The sequence below is a fragment of the Zootermopsis nevadensis genome, unplaced genomic scaffold (assembly GCF_977971745.1).
Source record: "Zootermopsis nevadensis isolate Lab colony 2312 unplaced genomic scaffold, Znev_1.0 Znev_ptg000013l, whole genome shotgun sequence".
NCBI lineage: Eukaryota > Metazoa > Arthropoda > Insecta > Blattodea > Termopsidae > Zootermopsis > Zootermopsis nevadensis.
Genome location: NW_028259145.1, coordinates 15,599,678 through 15,619,143, shown reverse-complemented (window position 1 = coordinate 15,619,143; position 19,466 = coordinate 15,599,678). Strand labels below are relative to the sequence as shown.

Below are 19,466 nucleotides of genomic sequence, written 5' to 3'. Positions count from 1 at the left end.
TCAGTATTGCTCCCATGATTTCGAGATACGAAACTTGTGATGCGCATAAAATAATATAATAAAATACGTAGTTATTCTAGTGCTGTTATTCGTTGAAGAATATCACAAGTTAAGAAAGGCAAACATTCTTAAGGCTAAGCTTTATGTGCCTAAAACAATTAGTGAGTTTTCAAAACTTTTATTTCTGTAACATTGTAGTAGCTTTTGAATAAATGGTTACTTTACAAATTGATGACAAGTTTGTTACGACCCCCTAATGCCGTTATCTCATGTTCGTAAAAAAAACTGGTTCTCTTCAAAATCACGCAAGCAGCAACGCTTTTATCGATTTCACATAATTCATCGCAGAAAATAAGCTATTACAAGTGTAGATATAAAATGTTAACGGCACTGATACTTGTTCAGTGTAGCTAAAAGATCTGGTCCGAAGATGTGCACCAGCCATAGTTTACGCTGCACCATGAAGTTGGAAGTTTAATTCAACCAATTTCACGGAACAGAGGCCGAACTGAGAAGCTGATAAGCAGCTAATCAAGCAACATCCCCGCCTTTCAAGAATCTAGTATACTGAGTATTTCACTGGACCTTGCATATCTGTTAATACTCTAATACAGTGGTGCCTACGGGCACATTTGAGAGTTTACGAGATCGTGGCGAGCACCAACGAATTAACGAAGCCAAATTTTCTTTTCTCTGGACAAATAAGATATGGACACCAAATAATACACAAAACAACGCGACGTTTAATGACACAAGAAACCACGTAATCAAAAATACGTACTTTCAAAAATACAATTATTATTACCCAAATGGGAAGTTAGTGTGATGTTTGGCACTGCATTTCATCGGCCAGTTTTTCAAATTTGGGATCGTAGGATCATGTTGCTGCTCGCAAACAATCGTCAAGATGGGCGTCAGTAAGTCGAGATCTGTGCTTTGATTTTATAATGTTCATGGTTGAACGGCCTTCATTATTCAGTATAACATCTTTCCGTATCAACGCTGCACCCAAAAAAAGAGCCTTGGCGGACGCGGGCACCGCGTTGGGGACCACTGCTCTAATACATCACAATGTGGTAAAACTGTGATTAATTTTAAATAGTTTGCTGTTATTTTTGAAATTGTCGTAGAAACGCTGAACCTTATCCTAGGTCAGTTTACTCAAACCCCGATTCTTTATATCATGTTAAAACAGTAGGCCTACCTTCCCACATGCACACAAATCTCCCAAATTCTTTATTCTCTTGAGGTTCTTCAGTTAAGATGTTGAATGCATATCTCATCTGCCCCATGCGTGTTCGTTCATACATACATCACACATATTACATTCCACGGATCCATAAGTTAGTCAAATGACAATAGGATGTGGAAAAGACGTTATTAGTACAATCAGTATATACAATACACAAAATTAATACAACACATATTTCAAAGTACAAATCATAGTATAAAAATGGCCATGGCCCGTTCTTCACGTCTTTTGTTTTATCACACCACTGTCTTCAAACATCCCAAAAAAGTCCTTCCTCCTGCAATGAAGGATATCAAGTTTCACACTCACTCAGAACTACCGTAGTGAGGTTACAGATACGGGAAACAACTTGGCGTGTGGTAATGTCACAATTCTAGGAAACTGCTAGTAATTCTACTAGTCATTCAAAAAGCATTTGACTATGGACTCAACCACACAACTTAATATTCTATTCAAAACTCTGACCAGAGATGAAAGTTTTCACCATCGCAGCGACTGTTGCGAGGCACGCGAAGTTGATTGTCGTATTGTGCATTTTAGTCTTTGGGTTTTTGGATAGTGGGTGGGAGGTTAAGAGATTCTGAGCTGAATGGTACCCCGAAATTAATGTGTTCGTAACTAAGTCGAGAATGTCTTTTCGATTCCGTATTGTGTCGAAATATTTTAACTCTTGTCGTAGCCTAATTCGAACTTTCGAAGACTAGTTTCTGTCTCTACATTTCGATTTTCTCTGTATTCTGGAGACGAGATACAAAGACCTTTGTAAAGACATAAACTTTTCTCGCCTACTCTCCAGCTTTCACAGCCGTGAGCAGAATTACGCTCCTGAACAAGCTACATAAAGCCAAATTCATAAAATGGCCGCCACTTAACCACCACAGTCAACTTAGCGTTACAGAGAAATTCAGCAACTGCTCCCCAGCTGGTAGAGTATAATTTCTCTGCATTTACTAGAGACAAAAAGAGTCCAGAAATGCACGAAATTCATCACCCTTGCCAGATGGCGCATGAACGCATCCAGCGATTACCTTATCTAATTTCCCAAAGGTAAGATCACCACTTTATCACGACATGCAGTGTCGTGAACAAATTATTAACAACCCGGATTGCGTGCATTACATACTTGTGTTTAAAATCAGCACTGTTTCTACGCAAGGCATACAATTAAACACGTTTACTCTTATTTAGCAAAGTAGCCGAGAAATGATCTCCCGGTCTATTTATTAGATAAGAAAATAAATTAAAGGGAAAAATCAGACAGCAACTGCCAGTGCTCAGCTGCCTAATCTTTAGGCGTCTCCTAACTTTGGTGCGCGCCAATTGGTTTCGAATCCGCCGCTGTATGGCTGATGAGTTTCACTTCTCATATTTTGGAGTGGTGGGACGTTATTATTAACTCGTGGACGTTTTCACCTAAGTGTTTCCATTTCAATATCTGAAGCCACTGTCGACCTTTGCCACAAATATCTAATAAACTTGAGCGCCCTTTATAAATCGTACAAAACAATTAGATTTCCACAAACAAAGTGTGTATATTCTTATAATTTTGACTAATGTTTTTGAGGTTCATTCGGCATTAATATAACCGGAACTTGTGTCAAAAATTTTCCATAAGAAAGTGTTCCTAGTGTAAATATTATTATTAGCAGAATTAATTCTTAATATAATGTAAATAAACCAGTCCATTATTATTTCTGAAACGTCGGCCAATTTTTACAAAACTGCATAGCGCAACGTCCGGGAAGGCAGTTAGCTTCATACTCTCCGCCGAGAATATGAAATCCCACGAGAGAAAGATCTTGTATCGTATTGTTATGATGCTTATTACACTTGTGATGTAATCTACATTTCCCTGTAATGTCAATTACAAAACAGAGACAGAGAAACAGATCTACAGGAAAGTAAGTTCTATTTAAGGAGTTACGAGGAACGATGCCTTAAGAGAAAGGTTTACGAAAACAAAATTTAACAGAACTACGTACGGGCTATTTTTCTGTTCATCTTTGAAACAGTTACGCAATTTCCATGGTTATAAATGAAGACCCAAGCAATCAATGCACTGTATAAGTGTACTGCTGTACGGTTCAACATTCTCAATAGCAAGTGTCGTTACACAGGTCACGTCATCGGAAGTAATTCCGATGATAGCCTGTACCATTTACGACCGTCACGAAAGTTATAAAAAGTTGGTACACACCTAAGCATCTGAATTGGATGAGACCCCACAGGTGCCATAGGTCAGGTAATCGCCCTGATGATGGAGGCAGGACGCACCTCTGAAGTGTCGGTAAATTTCTACCATACTACAGGGCTCAACATCTTAAAAAACAGCAACCTTCGTAATGAATGTGCCTGAAAACTTAACTGAAGTATGATTTTCGTCAAAACTATTAGGCCTACGTGTTTGGTGATTTCCGAGACTAGACGTGTATGTAATTTGATTGACTGGTTGACTTAAGTACCTTCATATTTTAAATGCAATGAAGATCTAAACGTATTTAACACGGTTACAAACTTTGCTACAGCATCGGGCTTTAATGATATTAAATATATATAGTGTTTAATAACAAGGTGTCCATTATAAAAAATGTCTGGTTCTAAGACATATGAAGTGACCATATCGAGATGGATGAGACGTCAGGCTCGGAAGATGAGATTATAAAAGCGTATCTTGTTTTTGTAATATTAAAATCGATATTAAAGAAATAGGATATGATGCGAGCTGAATTTAAGTGCACAGAGTCCAATAACCAGCTCTTACAAACGCGGTAATGAAACATCTGAGTGACTGTTAGAGTCTCAAGATCTGCGCAATGAAGTACGTATTTCATTACATTCTGTCAGTCTGTACCTTCCTGTTGACTACGGTCGAACGAAAAGCTCACTGCATTGCCCGCCGTCGAGGCTGAATTTTAACGAGGCACAGAAACGCACCAGACGGCCACGCCAAACCACTGGCGCTATTAAAACGGATATTATCGTCAGACACCTAGTCGGCGTAACTCGGGAGGGGGGGGGAGGTTTCGTCTGAGAAACTTCTAGCATTTTCCTGTGCGTGTTTGCGTGACGGGTATTATTATTCAGTAATCTAGAAGAAAACACGACACACAAGGAAATCGGTGGAAGACTTCAGTTTTTCACATCGGCGAATATGAAGATGGCTGTCTTCTGGATAGTTGCGCCGTGCAGTCTGGTGGAAATTTGTTGATATTTCAGAAGTGTTTGCTGCCCCCATCATCAGTGAACTTTATGTAATTAAATATGATTCATTTTAAAATTATCTTTCAACCTCCACTGTCTACAAAGTGGATTCTTTCAATACGGTCATGTGTTATCGCCATGATAATGGAGGCAGCAAACACCTGTGAAACTTCGATAAACTTCTACCAAACTACCCATTTACATATAACTTCGGCTTTGGGGATGAGTCTCGAGGAATGCTGATAACAATGTAGTTGCCATCTTCAGGATATTTATGTAATGGTTGGGCGTATCTAAATGCCAGTATGTAGCGAATTAGATTTTACCCTTAAGATGGCAACTGAGATGCTTGTCTAAACACTGGACAATTCTCAACACGGCTTATTCTCGAAAGACGTGACAACCTGAGGATAAGGATTTGGTATTTTTTATTCCGAACGCTGCAAATCACACATTTTGCGATGTAAAAGCAACAGCTCATACTTTTTGCGATGCCATCGGCACTTGTTTTGTCACAGCCTGTGCCTGATCTATCTCCGGAACAGTTCTGTTTAATATCAAAATCACCTGCAGGGTGTGTACCTTTATTCAGCACACCTGTAGAACTTACAGCGAGCTAAATTATGTTTCTCTGCACAGCACCTCTAATTTTATCCCGTGGAATCAATTCGCTATTCGCCTTAATTGTATGTTCTGGATGCGCGTGGGGTTTTATTGTTTCGACACCTAATGTAAATACTGCACGCTATTTGTGAGGCCTTGCGTGTTGTTTTAATTAAGTTTGCGTATTACCGTAACTCACTCCACATACTGGGTTGTTCCCTGTCAGTCGGCTTACATTTCGTAGTTCTTAGTAGCCTGCGAAAATAAAGATAATATTAAAGTTCTCATTATGAACTGTATGTGTGTGAAGAAGGAAGCGATCATGGTTTTGTTAAGTTTTATTACTCCTTCCCACATATTTAATCACTTTAGCGACCACAGATTTTCTATACGAGAACAAGATCTAACACAAATGTCTCATTAATTTTTGAGGTAAATTTGTCCCTGGTGCTGAACTTATCACAACGCCATTTAAACGTACTGTTAGTGGAGATATAGCTACACGCATTCTTAACTCTGTTCCACAGTTCTCCTAACAAACAAGTGTTAAACGGTTCAATTAACACTCATTCAGCATGTTGACAATTACAAACAGTGTTGTGCTTCAACACTGACATCTATTAGGCAAAGTGTGTAATGATTTGCCACCTGTGCAGTGTGCGAGACGCCCCCACAGAGGACAGAGACAGAGGGCCGATCGCGCAGGGCCACTCTGCTCTACCCTGCTGCCCGCTACACAGAAGTCAGTTTCACCCTGCGAGTCCTAGCGGCGAGACGTAATCTGCAGGAGCATCGAGTTTGCTCAGTCAGTGGACGACGAACTCTCGCGGCTTACTTTTGCTTGCAGGTTTTCGAGGTTCGTACTGCGAGAAGTTTGTCGCTCTTGTGTAGGAATAGTGCGGTTTCGGTATCAGTCTAAAAGCATGTTAGGAAGGTGACGAAAATCAGCGCGGAAACAAACTCAGAAAATTTCTTACGTGAGATGTTTTCAGTCTGGTTTTGAAACTGAGATTAAGAACATTGTTGCTTCGGAAGTTTTGTCGTAATCTGACGTTAATACCAACCTCATATTCAGCGTAGAATACGAACAATCTAGAAAGAGTATTAAACCATCAGGAGATTTTCTATACGATAATCTTAAGGAAAGGCTTAATTTAAATATAGCATTACAGAATTAGAGCAAAAAACCACCATGTCTTATAGAATATGTATTGATGTAATGTTTAGTTTATAAATACGGTACATTATTTCGTCTTTAAATTATTATTAAAAACTGAATATTTAATAGCGCAGTGATAAGTTAAATTACGTTAATAATTTGTAGGCAGCGAATATAACACAATGAAAGTCTAATCATTGTTCTACTTCATCAGAGTCTGTTCAACATCGATTAAATTGTGACAGGCGAACATGACATTTCCTGACGTAAGTAGAATCTTTGGTATTATAACTTGATGTTATAGCTGGTTCCTTTTCTTGGGTCAATATGAAGACAGCATAGAGTGAAGCGAAACGGATCTGTGGAGAGAGTTGTGAGATGTTGTATTTATCAGAATACAGCTTTATATCCAAGTCCTACGGAATCGCATTCAAAGAAAGTTGAGGGCTAAACAGTAGTAGTAGTCATACTGGTTTCATAAACTTTTTAACCGCGCTCTATCATAAATGTGGCTTAATGTCTTATTCTGAAAGCGCACATTAAATTTTATGCAGGCTGAAGAGAATATATTGGAGGTCAAGACGTTAAAAAATGTGGAAAATTTGAGAAAAGTAATTCTCTACTTATTTTCGAAGGAAAGTATCGTCATCTTTTTACACCATAAACCGCATATATAAAATGATGTTATTAAAAATTTATTAAAAACTTTTTTACCAAAACTGTTCAACATGTCGCTTTAGAATACGTTTCAGGAAAGAAATCATAGTTTATTTCAGAAATTTCCTGTTTCATCACAACCACGTGATGAATAAGTCAAAATTGATCCTCAAACTGCACACTTTTATAATAATTAAAATAATGCAAATAACACACATTGATGTGATTTAGAGTATTTCTGTCTTTACATTGAATTTAATATTTGTGTCAGTAACGAGAGTGAACGAATTGTGGGTTACACCAAAGGGCACATGCGAAATTCATTGTATTTGAAACGCCCTCGGAATCCAATCTAACAGGTCATTGAGCATTGTCACTCTGACAAACCGTGCCAAAACAATATGATGTAATAATTGCACATTGCCTGGTTACAAAACAGCAATGTTGTAACACGTGAATGCATACACACGCTTTGCAAAAGCAATAAACAAATATGCATCACGTTTAACAAACATGTTTGAATATTAAAAACACGTCACTCAGTTATTTATTATTGTTCTTTCAGTTGCTGTGGAACTCGGAAGCAATATTCAATATATTATTTATTTATTTAAAGACACGATATACAGGCTCCTGCGTATTTTTTAAGTTGTTTCCTCGCTTCAAATAAAATATAATTTCGTTTAGTTTCATTCTTGCGTCAAATACAAAGTTTTGCTGCTGGATGACAGAATTTTTGTTTCCTAGTCGTGACAGATGTTGACCTCAAAAAACAGTGGGATGTTTTATGTAGCCTATTGTAAAGAGCACAATTCGTAGACTATTATCTGATTCTGACACAATACAACCGATTCTGTGTACCTTATCTGATTCCAGCTTGAATGTGTTCTGAACGAAAGACGAGTGCACATTGGCATGTTTTTTCTCGTAAGCCTCTTACGTCTTCAGACGAAAGGACGATAAAACAAACAGAGTCAAAGTGCTGGTATACAGAAGAACGTCGTTATAAACCGAAGAGAAACTTCTCATTAGCATCTCCCCGTTCTGCATTTGCATCATAAGGCCAAGAAGGAAGCGTGCCATATTTCATTACCAAAGTGCAATCTTCATTATCATATTTAACGACATTACCGCTCTCCGGAAATTACTTTCATAAAGAAAACAATTTGTGTTTCTGTGAGAGAAATTTAATTTTGTATTGCGTTATACAAATTTAGGAACTGGTGTGTGTTAGAGCTCGTAAGAGTAAGCGGGAATCTAGTGAAAGTCAGCGGTTATAAAGGACACTGCAGATAAATGTGCACAATGCGAATCATATTAAGCCTTCATGATGGGTAATCGGAGCAGTGGTGGTGCCATCTGCATTCAATGCCGGTATTCAAAATCCGAGTGTTGAAAACCGCATCGATCTGTCTGCAAAACGGCGACTGTGGTTTGGTGGGAACAAAGCGAAGTCCCTTGAGGCTTAGTTTTATATTACTTTGTAGAAACAGTGAAACCACAGATAATTCTAGCAGCGTCGCTGGACCAAGGCATAGTAGGGCAAACGCTAATTGCATGTGAACAATAACGTTCACGTTACGATAAAACAGATTGGATTCACAAGTATAAAATATTTATAATAAGAGTGTTTAAAGTATTTAAATGTACAGGAAATTGTAAAAGTCGAAAAGTGATTAGTTTAAAATGTATAAAACAGTTATCATCATGAATACGAGATGAACTAAAGACTGTTTCACAGACGCATTGAGAAGTGAGTAGTATTTTGTTTCCTGTAGTGTTCTCACGTCTCAAACAGTGTTCATCTTTTTACATAAGGAAACAGAAAAAGAGACAGCAGAACTTTCCTCGGTGGTTTGTGGCACGGTTCCTCTCTAAGAACGCATGTAACTGCACTGTTCATAGTCACGCTTGCACATGGACTGGCGCTGTGAGATTGAGGAAGTTGGTTCAGCTGCTGCAGTCCTCAGACGCTAAAGACAGAACATTTTAAACAAAATGAACGCTGCACAATCTTCAATTCTGTAACGAATTTACATCATACTAGTTATCGTTATTTTCTCAGAAACTTAGGAAATGCGAAAGTTTTCCAAAGATTTAGTAATAGTTCATCAGATTTTAAAATAGTGACTCCTGTCTTTAGCCTGTTATTCTTCAAACAGTGCCAGTAGTTATTTCACTGAAAAGAATTTAATTTTCTTCAAAATACTTAAGTTCGCAGTATAACGGCGTCTTGCATAACATGCATTTTTAATTAGCAAGGGAAAAGTTCCCTTTAATTGGGCGGAAACACTTCTAAAGCACAAAGCTCGAGCGCATTCAAGTGCAAAGGACATTAACTTCAAGTGCTACGTATTTATTTTAGAAGTGACAAATGGTCAAAACAATCAAGACGGTTCTCAGATGTTTGTACAAACAATAACGTCGTCTTCCAAGTCGTGTGTGGTTGTCCTTGAATGTTCAGTTTATTCAAGACAGTAAGTGAAAAAGCACGCGATTCCTACAAGAGACAGAAGACTTCGGATACCACATAAGGACGAGTGATGTTTTAATTACTATTATTTTCTGAGTTCCTTCTAAAGACTCGACTTATTAAAAGCAAAGACGAAGTGTGTCTGAGATCAAGGAAAAAGTCTATTTAGAAGGTGGTTAGTTCGCACGGCTGCCGATTGTAATCCGTCTCAAAAATAAACTGGGGTCTTTTGGCACCAGATATTCTATTTTAAACTTAATGACCCCTCTGACAGCATAATATTGGTAATATTAGGTGGTGATGTGTCTTTCTGAATAGGTAATAAATAGTTTAGGAGCCTATAGTCCTAATAACTACAGGATTAACCTAACTTTATTCACAGTTGTCTACTCTGTTTACATATACAACATTGCAACAAATAAACGTATTACTTATGCAACTTGTTAGTTTTTAATTGTGACATAAACATAACTGCAAAGACCTAGGAACCAAACTGTGTATCGCACTGGGTGAGAACTCATAAACCACAGCAAAGTTTATTCACACCGATGTGGAACTGTTCAACTGAATAACTCTCGTGTTGTTTTACAGTGTGTAACTTTTATTCTTAACCTTAAAGAAGGCGTACTCATTTTGTATACAGTTTACTGACGTTAAACAGACACATTACATTTGTGTCAGTGGGGGTTTATGTAAAAATAGCGCAGTTCACATATTTTACCTATAACAATTTGTTGGTTTCTTATATCTTTTCTCTTAATTATGTAAGTGAAAGTAGTAAGTTTATTTTGAAGGAGTTTTGAATGAGCTAGTGTTAACAAGCGGATGTCACAGCACGACGAAATGGACATATCGGGAACAGTAACTTCACCGCCTCCTCTGGGTGTTGGAATTGGTGGTCTCCGATACCACGCGTGTGGAAATAGTTCAGGGAACTTGAGTGACTTCGGCGCCTTCTGTTCCAACATCACTGAAAGCGTGAACGGTTACGGTCTGCACCCTCTTCCAGAGCCGCATTCTCTTCAGCTGATCCAGAAAGTCGTCTCCATTGTTGTTCCTATTCTCTTCGGACTCATCGTCCTCGTTGGACTCTTCGGCAATGCTCTGGTAAGTAAATGCATCTCGTGCAATCTTATTATTTAAGATATGCTCTCTCATCAAAACGCAGGCAGAAGTCTGATTTGTTCAGTCGTGCAGTCTGGTAGAAACTACCTGATGTTTCAGAGGTGATCGCTTCGACCATCACCAGGGCGAGCATGATGGAGGCAGTACACACCACTGAAACGTCCGTATCTACTAGACTACATGCTGTAACATCCCACACTCGTCGCGATAACGTAAAATGTGGCATATAATAGTTTATATTTACTTATTATTTATTTAATGATGCTGTAAGTAGCTCAGACGATACAGCGTCGAATTATAACGATAAGTAATGATAATGAACTGTAAATTATGTGCAAGGAAGAGGTCGTGGGCTACTTTAAGTTGTTATCCCAGTATTTACCTGGAGGAAGTGAGGAAATCCACAAAAATCTTAGTCGTAGTAGCCGGTCTCTGGACCGAGATTTTAACCATACATCTCCCTAGTACGAAGCAGGAGTGACACTTACTCTCCGCGACGTAGTACTCAAACACAAGACGACCTATTACGACAAATGCCAGTGATTTTTTTGTTCGCTTTTGTAGATCAACTTGTTACATTTCCATTGGTTTTTCCCATTATACATTAGAGTAAAATTTGAGACAATTTGCTGTATGATCACGTGCTAAAGCAGACGACAGATATCCGCCAATAATGACACTATTTACTTGCGATAAAACAATCTTACGCACACCGTTTTCATGTTCCATACATTCTACCACTTACGAAGTGAGGCATGATTTCCTTTAGCAAATGACCATGGCAGTAAAAACAGTCAACCACAGTCGCAAATGTCAGTAAGACAAAATTCGGCTAGTGAACTGCGACGATTCATAATCTGGCTCTCCCATGAAGATTATCTCCAAAAGACGACTTATTTTTCATCTCAGACCTGCTAATATATCTTGTAGATAGACCATACCGAGTTTAATAAAAATTGGTCATGTGGTTTGGGTCTTCTTACATGCGGACTGAAGGACGAACAAGTTTTAAGCCATCAGCGAAGCGAAGTTTAAAGTTTAAGATGTCTACTCGTGGTACAAAAGTTCTGTACAAGCCTGCTATATGCATTGAATCTCAACCACTCTTTCCATTTGGCACAGAATACAACTGTTCTTCAGTAATGGTGAACCACTGACATACATAATTGAACTGTCGATAACGAACTGTGGTTATTATTCCAATTGCCTTGCTAAAAGGTCATTATTTATAGCACTGAACAGCGCGAACACCCAATGAAGAAAGGAAGGATTTACCAATAGTATCGACACCGTGAACAGCACGAAGCTGTTAGTAATATTTCATCTAGTCAATTTATAGGTACACTCGTAAGAAAAATAAGAAGACGAACCCGAGTCTGAAGTTGGAGGCGATAAAGTTCTCCGAAACGTCGGCAAATATGCCAACCTTAACAGGGTGTCATCGCACAAGTACGGAGAAAAATTTAGCTACAAACTGCCCTGAAACACTGAAGATTAAACAATTACGTTGGGTTAGTGTCTGAGTCAAGCATGTTTTGCTAGTATGTGCAAAGAATCATATTCCTTCTAAGAACGGCCAATTTTTAGACGCGTTCACATCCCTGGGGGGCGTCTGTTAAATCACTTTGCCTGGCCTTCCGTCCGTCCGTCGATCAGTGAATACTCATTAACAACTCTAGAATGACTGAACAGATTTTCATGTAACAAGATACTGAGTAAACAATGTTATCAGCATCACTTTTTAGCAGCTTTATTACCAGTTAAAGTGTACGTGCATACATCTTACATTTCCAGTGAACATGTACATATATTAACACGTTTGGCGTGTCTATCACAGTTTCTCTTTCAGATTTCCCTGTTCTAACTTCCCTATTAGTGCCAGTTTGTGTAACCAACAATATTTACACAGCTTGTAGGAAAATATTATTAACAAGAATATTTCTAAAAGTTAAATAAATTTCTCCAACAATATTAAGTCCAGCCAACATTTAAATAGAACTGTTGACAAAAATGTTGCATTTTTCAGTGTCTTAGGTAGTTTAATTTGTTTTACACAATGCATATCAACATTTTTTCGCCAGTGATGTTTTTCGGTTTCATTAAAAGCACTTTTGTCTTAACGATGGGCTCACAGTACCACATATACCACATAGAAGGTAGGAGAAAACGTTCTTAGAATCTACTTGCTCCTAGACGTTACATTGAACTCGGTTTCCTTAAGCAGGGAGTAAGTCTTCTTTACATTCAACTTCTCACTTAAGTACGTGCTCTCCTTCTTAGTCAAGGCGCTGCGTTTCTTGGTGCTGATTTACCACGTTTATCGGCATTAGACAAGAGATTTCCTTTCAAAGAGTAAATATGAAATTCTGCGAACACGTTCACCCTTAATTATGTAAATATTAATGAAAACTGCAGAAAGGCACGGTCCTCTCATTCCTCCACGACAGTAGTTCCTTAACAGATGAATATTCGCTGAACAATCTTCTCGACCTCTGAGGTTTCTAGATCAAGCTGAGAGTCCAAAGTAACAAGTTCCGTCTATTAATTTGGCCCAAACAGTAACTTGAGAGGTTTGTCCAATAACTTACTCAAATAACACTGGCGTAACATTCTAGTCTAGTGACTAAACGAACTAAACTATTAAGATTTCTAACAACACGACGTTGTCTATACTAACAGCTACATGACAAAAACGTTTAATGATGTTCGACTTAAATCGCTTATTAATCGCAATATTTTAAAAACTATATACATTTTCTTTGGAATCTATAGCCTCTCCTTTTGCATTACAGGTATTATTCACAAATACTATTTGGAACTTAATAAAAGGCACTGGGCAGTTTCACAAAGTAAAAGTTCTAGGTAAACACATCAATGAATTAAATAAATAAAGCAGTGGAACGTATCTCAGGAGACTCCACAGACAGTATGGACATCTGCTACCACAATAAAATGTTAATTAGGAAGTCAATAATAAAGCTGAAATGGTTTCCTCCTTGAATCCGTCACTAGAAATCCGTTACTTGGAGGATAATAACCCATCTGCTTGTCTCTTATAGGTCAATCTCCTAAGGAGAAGGGTATTCCAGAGTCTGGATCTGAAATGAACAATGCGACAACCCCTCCAGTTTCCCAGTTTAACTCCGCACTGCAACGAATCTCGTTAAGACCGGACACGTACTTCAATCTACGACAAAAGAAGCTCTTTGGTGATTAGAAAACAGAGTGTGCATTTGAATTTCTAGTGCGCCAATTACTAGCCATTTACTTGCGTAAACTAACCTGACGCGATAGAAAATACTCTTTGGTTAGTGCATTATATAACGACACTGTATCATTATGTTGCATTGTTTTTTTGTTTTTGTTTTTTGACTTTCCCATCGTCTAAAATATGACGTTATAAAATTGAATTTCGAAAGCAGAATCCAGCTTTCGGAAAGTTATAATTTTATAATTTAGACGACTGGCAATGTCCAAAAGGGCACTTAAAACTGTCGTCAGAAAATTTTGAACTTCGACGACACTAGGGGCTCTTTAGAGCCGAATGAGATGTGCATGGTAAAATGCTTACTATGGCAAGTATTCAGTCGTGACCTACTTCAAGGTGCCCTCCTGGCACTCGCTTAGAGCAACTGAGAGAACTATGAGAATTTAAAGGAACTGAACAAGCCCAGACTCGAACAGAGAATCTTCAAAATTAATGACATGTTGTTCATTTTTAGTAAATTTAAAATTATCATGTGCATAACACAAGATTATGTATTATGTTTTAGTTACAATAAAACTTTTTATACGCAGAATTAGTGGTAGCCATACATGATGAATTCCTGCTAGTTTATTGTTCGTTTTCTGAAAGAATAGAACTTCGATACAACAGATTGAACTGCTTTTGGAAATGGGCTGGGAATTGCACTTCCTAACTTCAGTTCCACAAAACAGCCTACAACCATTTTCATTTCTTTAATTCCCTGAATAAAGGCAAACGATTAAAAAAAATCACACAAATTACTCTGCTGTCTGCTATAGGGAAGAAGATTGTTTTTATATTGATGCCCTTATTCGATTTCAGGCAGCCTGCTTTCAATTATAAAGACCACTATGGCACAAAAATCAGTTTAGTTACTTTTTGTAAGTAGCATGGATTCTCTTGTAAACGATAGACACTTTTTCATTTCAGTAATTGAAAGACTTCTAAATAGACAGAGGGGAAGAAAAGAAAAGAAAAGAAAAGGGAGATTCTTTTAACTAGTTCCGCCCCGAAACGAAAACACAGAACCATGGCCTTTATTCTTTTATGCCACTATAAAGTCTCTGAAAATTAATTAAAATATATGAAAGACACGAATCATATCGTCAATAATTGTACTCGCATTTTAGGGGATCGTAACAATTTTCGTTAATAATCTCACTACGCATAAAAGAATTCTAACATAGGGCATCAAGGAAAATGGGGCGTTATGCTCACTTTCTGTCAAGTCCTTGAAAGTATTAATGGTACGAGTATGTTTCCAATCAAATCGTACTTTACCGGGCTTCTACCGTTTCACCACAGACACTTTCCTTGTATCACCAAACTCTGATATCATATCTCTGCTTGTCCTGTACACATTTAGGTGACTAAAAATAGAGTTAATATTGCAAAAATAACAATAAATACATAGGGACGACAATAATGATTGAGACTAGAAAGTGTGACCATATAAAATATACTTCCTTAAATGAAATGATACGCCACCGTTGGCACGTACTTTTCGATATAACACAGCCTGCAGGAATGAGACGTGCCTGTAATATTAACACCGATTTTTGAGAAATAATAACATGAGGCTTTGGACTGGACTCAGTTTCTTATGTACTGGGTCCAGTGGACCATGGTAGGAAATTTCGAGCTGTACACGAAGCGGGGAATTTCCTGACCAGACCAGCCATCACCAGTTTCTGAAGAAACGCACCAAGGACAGTCCGTCGAAACTGAAGTGAACTATATAAATAGCATAAGTTTTTAAAACGTTTTCCAATTCATTTTTTTTAACTAAAGACATGAAGTTCAGTACTAAAAACTTAATGCAAAAGCACAAGGTGCATAGCTGTATAAGATGAAATCTATGTTAAATTTTTGAACTTTGATAAATGCTCTGATTTTATTCATGATAAAATTAGCTGCTTCACTACCGGCACTAAAAGTGTTCGCTGTTGAGAAGGCGCTATTTTTATACACAGAAGTGTAGGTCCATAACCTAATAAGTGTCTAAACACGATCAGCTGATGGACTAAAAATATTTTCCTTCTGTCTGAAAGTACATGTTCGAACGTATCGATAGCCAAGTATACAGGTAACAGAAGAATCGAATACTTTACTAACTATATATTCCCTCCATAACTAAAAGTGAATATCTGGTAGAATAGCCATTCGAAGTAAGCGTATGTACGCTTGATGAATGTGAAATAAATTAACTTGCACTAAAATGTATAACACATGTTGTTCTGGATGCGACGGTTCATAAAATAAAGGAGAGTCCAGCATCAGGAAGCATAACAAATCCCAGGGGCTACATTCGGTACTTAAAAGTTTAGAATTGGTTATGTCCCCGAGGATGGTTGTCCAGGTCGCAGCATAAACTTCCTTTCACAGTCCCTGAAGACACGTCCTGAAACATCATGTTGAAGTTACGCTTTGCTCAGTATTTCCATGTTATTGCTTACGTCACTAATTTCACAGTCTCTACACGCTCATTGTCAAAGCAGTTACGCAGCACTACAGAATAATCTGTCGGAGTTGAGGTCAAAGTCGTTAAGATGTTTAAGAAAGAACAAAATCAGTAAACCTGCAATAATTTAAAAATAAATCTGTTTGGCGAGGATGTATGCCAGGCATTTAAATACCGATGTGGTGTTTGATTTGTGTGCTTTGGGGACGATGTTTTGCTTAAAAGAATCGTCGAATGTCGAAACTATTCCGTTATTATGTACGTACAAAGTGACCTCGTAACACACGTGATTTTTATGTCGGTCTATAGGTCATGATGTAACTAGGAAAATAATGGTGGGTTGAAATTAAATGTTCTATTGCAGAGATCTAAACCAAAACAACGAGGAATGAATTTGTTTTTGTTTCTTGTTCGTTCTGCGTAAAGTATCTTGCAAATGACACTTGTCGACTTTCACAGAAACGACTCAACTTAAGAAAGTTCGTAAGACGTAATGTAAAACGTGGATCGTACTAGTATGTGAATTTTCACTAGTAATATTGCCAATATAAAATCCGATTGCTCTGAAATTTGTCGGCTGGTTCTCATGTTTTAACGTTGCTGTATCGACTGTGGGTGTTATGCAGCGTCGAGTGAGATGAGACAACGATAAAGCACGGGGAACAGAAAAGAAGAGAAAGTGACCGAACGTATTCAATAGAACAATGACAGTTTAGCCAAAGAATCTATGAAATGAAATAACACGGTTTTGAAAAGAAAGCACAATGAGTTAAAAAGCAGTTTCAATTCGTTTTGTTTTCAGAACAGAACGCGCAAATTGAACGGTAACTAAAACAATATTGCATTACAGAAAAAATAAATTTATACCGTATTTTATAAAACAGCTTTAAAAATAAAGTTGCAAATTAAATTGTCGTGGCATAGAACCAGCTAGTGTTTGTATAAGATTTTAGTCGGGAAAACTGAAGATATGAGACCGCTTATGAGGCTGTGGACTGGATTTCTCGGCCTTCGGATAGACTGCACCGCGGTCTATTTTAAACACAGTAATGAGCTACCGATTTTCAGTTTCTCAAGAAGGATTCTGCTTGTCGAGGGTCCTTACATATTTAGGCTTATGTAATTAGATCCTTTACGCATATTTACATCCAGGGATACTTGAATATGGCCGAGATAAAGGCGTATAAATAAAGAACAATGAAGTGTGTAGAAATCGTATAGATTTACTTCCTTATTAGGAATTCAGGAATCTTATATTTGGTGGATTCAAACTGCACCCGCATTATAAAGGACGCAATTTCTTGCAGAGGATATGTTTGTGATGTGGACTTATTAGCGTGGGTTTAAGACGTTTGGCTTTAATATCCTGAACTAAAAAAAAATATCCTCTTACCAATCGAGAGAACAGTTAATTTTAAGGTTCCCTCTGGTAATATTGTTGGCAATGCATTTATCTGAAGAGAACGGATTGTATCAGTTTCTATACGCCATCGGCTATTGTGTATTTTGATGGCGTGTCTGCTACAGGCACAGTTAGATTATTAATTTATTTTACTAGTGAATAGCAGGAACTCAGAAGTTCTTGAAATATTACTCACACAGATCATCGGAAGTAACAATGGACTTAAAGCGAAGTTCGTACACATTGATACCCGATACTGGCTAACCAAACTGCGCACATGATTATCTAATTAGAGCAACTCATCATGCTTCAGAAACTGGAGTTCTATGCTTAATAAATACGGCGTTAGTAGCTCTCATGAAAGTTATCACACTTGTTACGAACTTCACTGCTGCATTTTCGCTTTGTAAGCAACAGCACACGTGTAGAATATCGATCGTTACAGGCCGTAACTCACTAACTGACCGTCCATCCAGCACATTAATATCGAAGGTCCGACACCAATAATAACAAAATCCGAAACGGGCACTGATGTGTATAAAGTTTATTCGGATTTCGGGCACTTGGATTTATGTATGATCTGAAGCTTCAGTATCCTGAGGACGAGGGCGAAAGGTTCTCGAAACGTTGGTGTTTTCTCCATTCAGCCACCTGACTCTGGCTGGTAGCCCGAGAAGAATTCATTATACTTCCATTTATCATTTAGAGTACAAAATTTTGGCCAGAAAACCTGATGAAAGCAGACCACTTGGAAGACACAAGCATAAATGGGAGGATAATATCAAAATTAATCTTATCGAAATAGAGAGTGAAGTTTCATACTACATTGAAGCGGCTCAGTAAATGGTGATGGACCATCGAATTACATAAATAGCGTGGTTTTTATTAAAAGTTTAGCGACAGTCAGCTTCATAAGAGTGTTCTGCTCTGTAATGCAAACATTGATGGTCCTCGTTATGTAATTTTCTCTGTCTTTTTATATATGCTAACTCTTCGGTTTTTGGTAGATGGAAAGGCATATGAAGGTATATGTAATAAATTACGTCACCGTCGAACACCACAAAACAATACAAGTTTATTAGAATCTTTGATGTTAAAGAGCTACATCTTTCGGTCACATTCGTCAGGCCCAAGGCGTGTGTGATCTCAACCAGTTTCTTATATGTAGTGTTATAAAGATAGAAAATTTTAATGCCTTGTTGTAAGTAAGAGCTGTAAAATCTGGATCATTAATAACGAAAGTTTAAAGTTAGGTGGTTGTAAATTTAAAAAGTAAAAGAACTTTCCTGTTATTAATAACACATTAGTGTTGTTAAGTGCGAAGTAATGTAATATGGTACTATTTTCATACTTGACCGTATTAAAACAGTAATAAACGTAAGTAAATAACTGCCACAGACCATGTTAGGCTTCATACAAGCAACACAGAAGATGAAGTGAAAGGAACATATGGAGTCCTACCTAACCTTTATAAACTGTAAGCAGCAACAATATTACTATTTTCATAATGTAAATTCCTCAACACTTAAAAACACTACTACTTATTCATAAGACGACCATTCCTTCAATTTGTAATTATTTTTAGAATTTCCAACCACCCAATTTTGATCTTTGGTACTTACTTAATGATTCAACTTGCAAAACACTCACTTTTAACAAAGCACTAATATGTTTGTAATTATCTTTACACACACTGTATGAAACATCCTGCTTCAGATCAGAATTTCTTAGAGCCTGAAGATGGTCCAATGTGACCAAAATACGGAGATCCTAACATCAAAGAAAAACTTATATTGTTTATTGTTTTATTGTACAAGACGATAAATGCCACGGTGGTCTAGCGGTTAGAACGCTGGCCTTGTAATCCTGGGGTCTCGGGTTCGAAT

The 19,466-nt window shown here is 37.6% G+C and overlaps 1 protein-coding gene across 7 annotated transcripts in view; it reads left to right on the top strand.

Moving 5' to 3' along the window:
* The first annotated feature begins 4,318 nt into the window (after positions 1–4,318).
* Positions 4,319–19,466, top strand: part of LOC110836901 (allatostatin-A receptor) — a 164,224-nt gene continuing 149,076 nt past the window's right edge. Inside the window, exons 1-2 of one of the 7 annotated variants that reach the window (XM_087348906.1) lie at positions 4,319–5,912; positions 10,180–10,452. In XM_087348906.1, the coding sequence (XP_087205032.1) occupies positions 10,189–10,452 (264 nt within the window). In that variant the 5' untranslated portion in view covers positions 4,319–5,912; positions 10,180–10,188. Of the gene's footprint in view, positions 10,453–19,466 lie in introns of all 7 variants that reach the window. The other 6 variants (XM_087348905.1, XM_087348904.1, XM_087348902.1 and 3 more) reach the window with 6 other exon arrangements.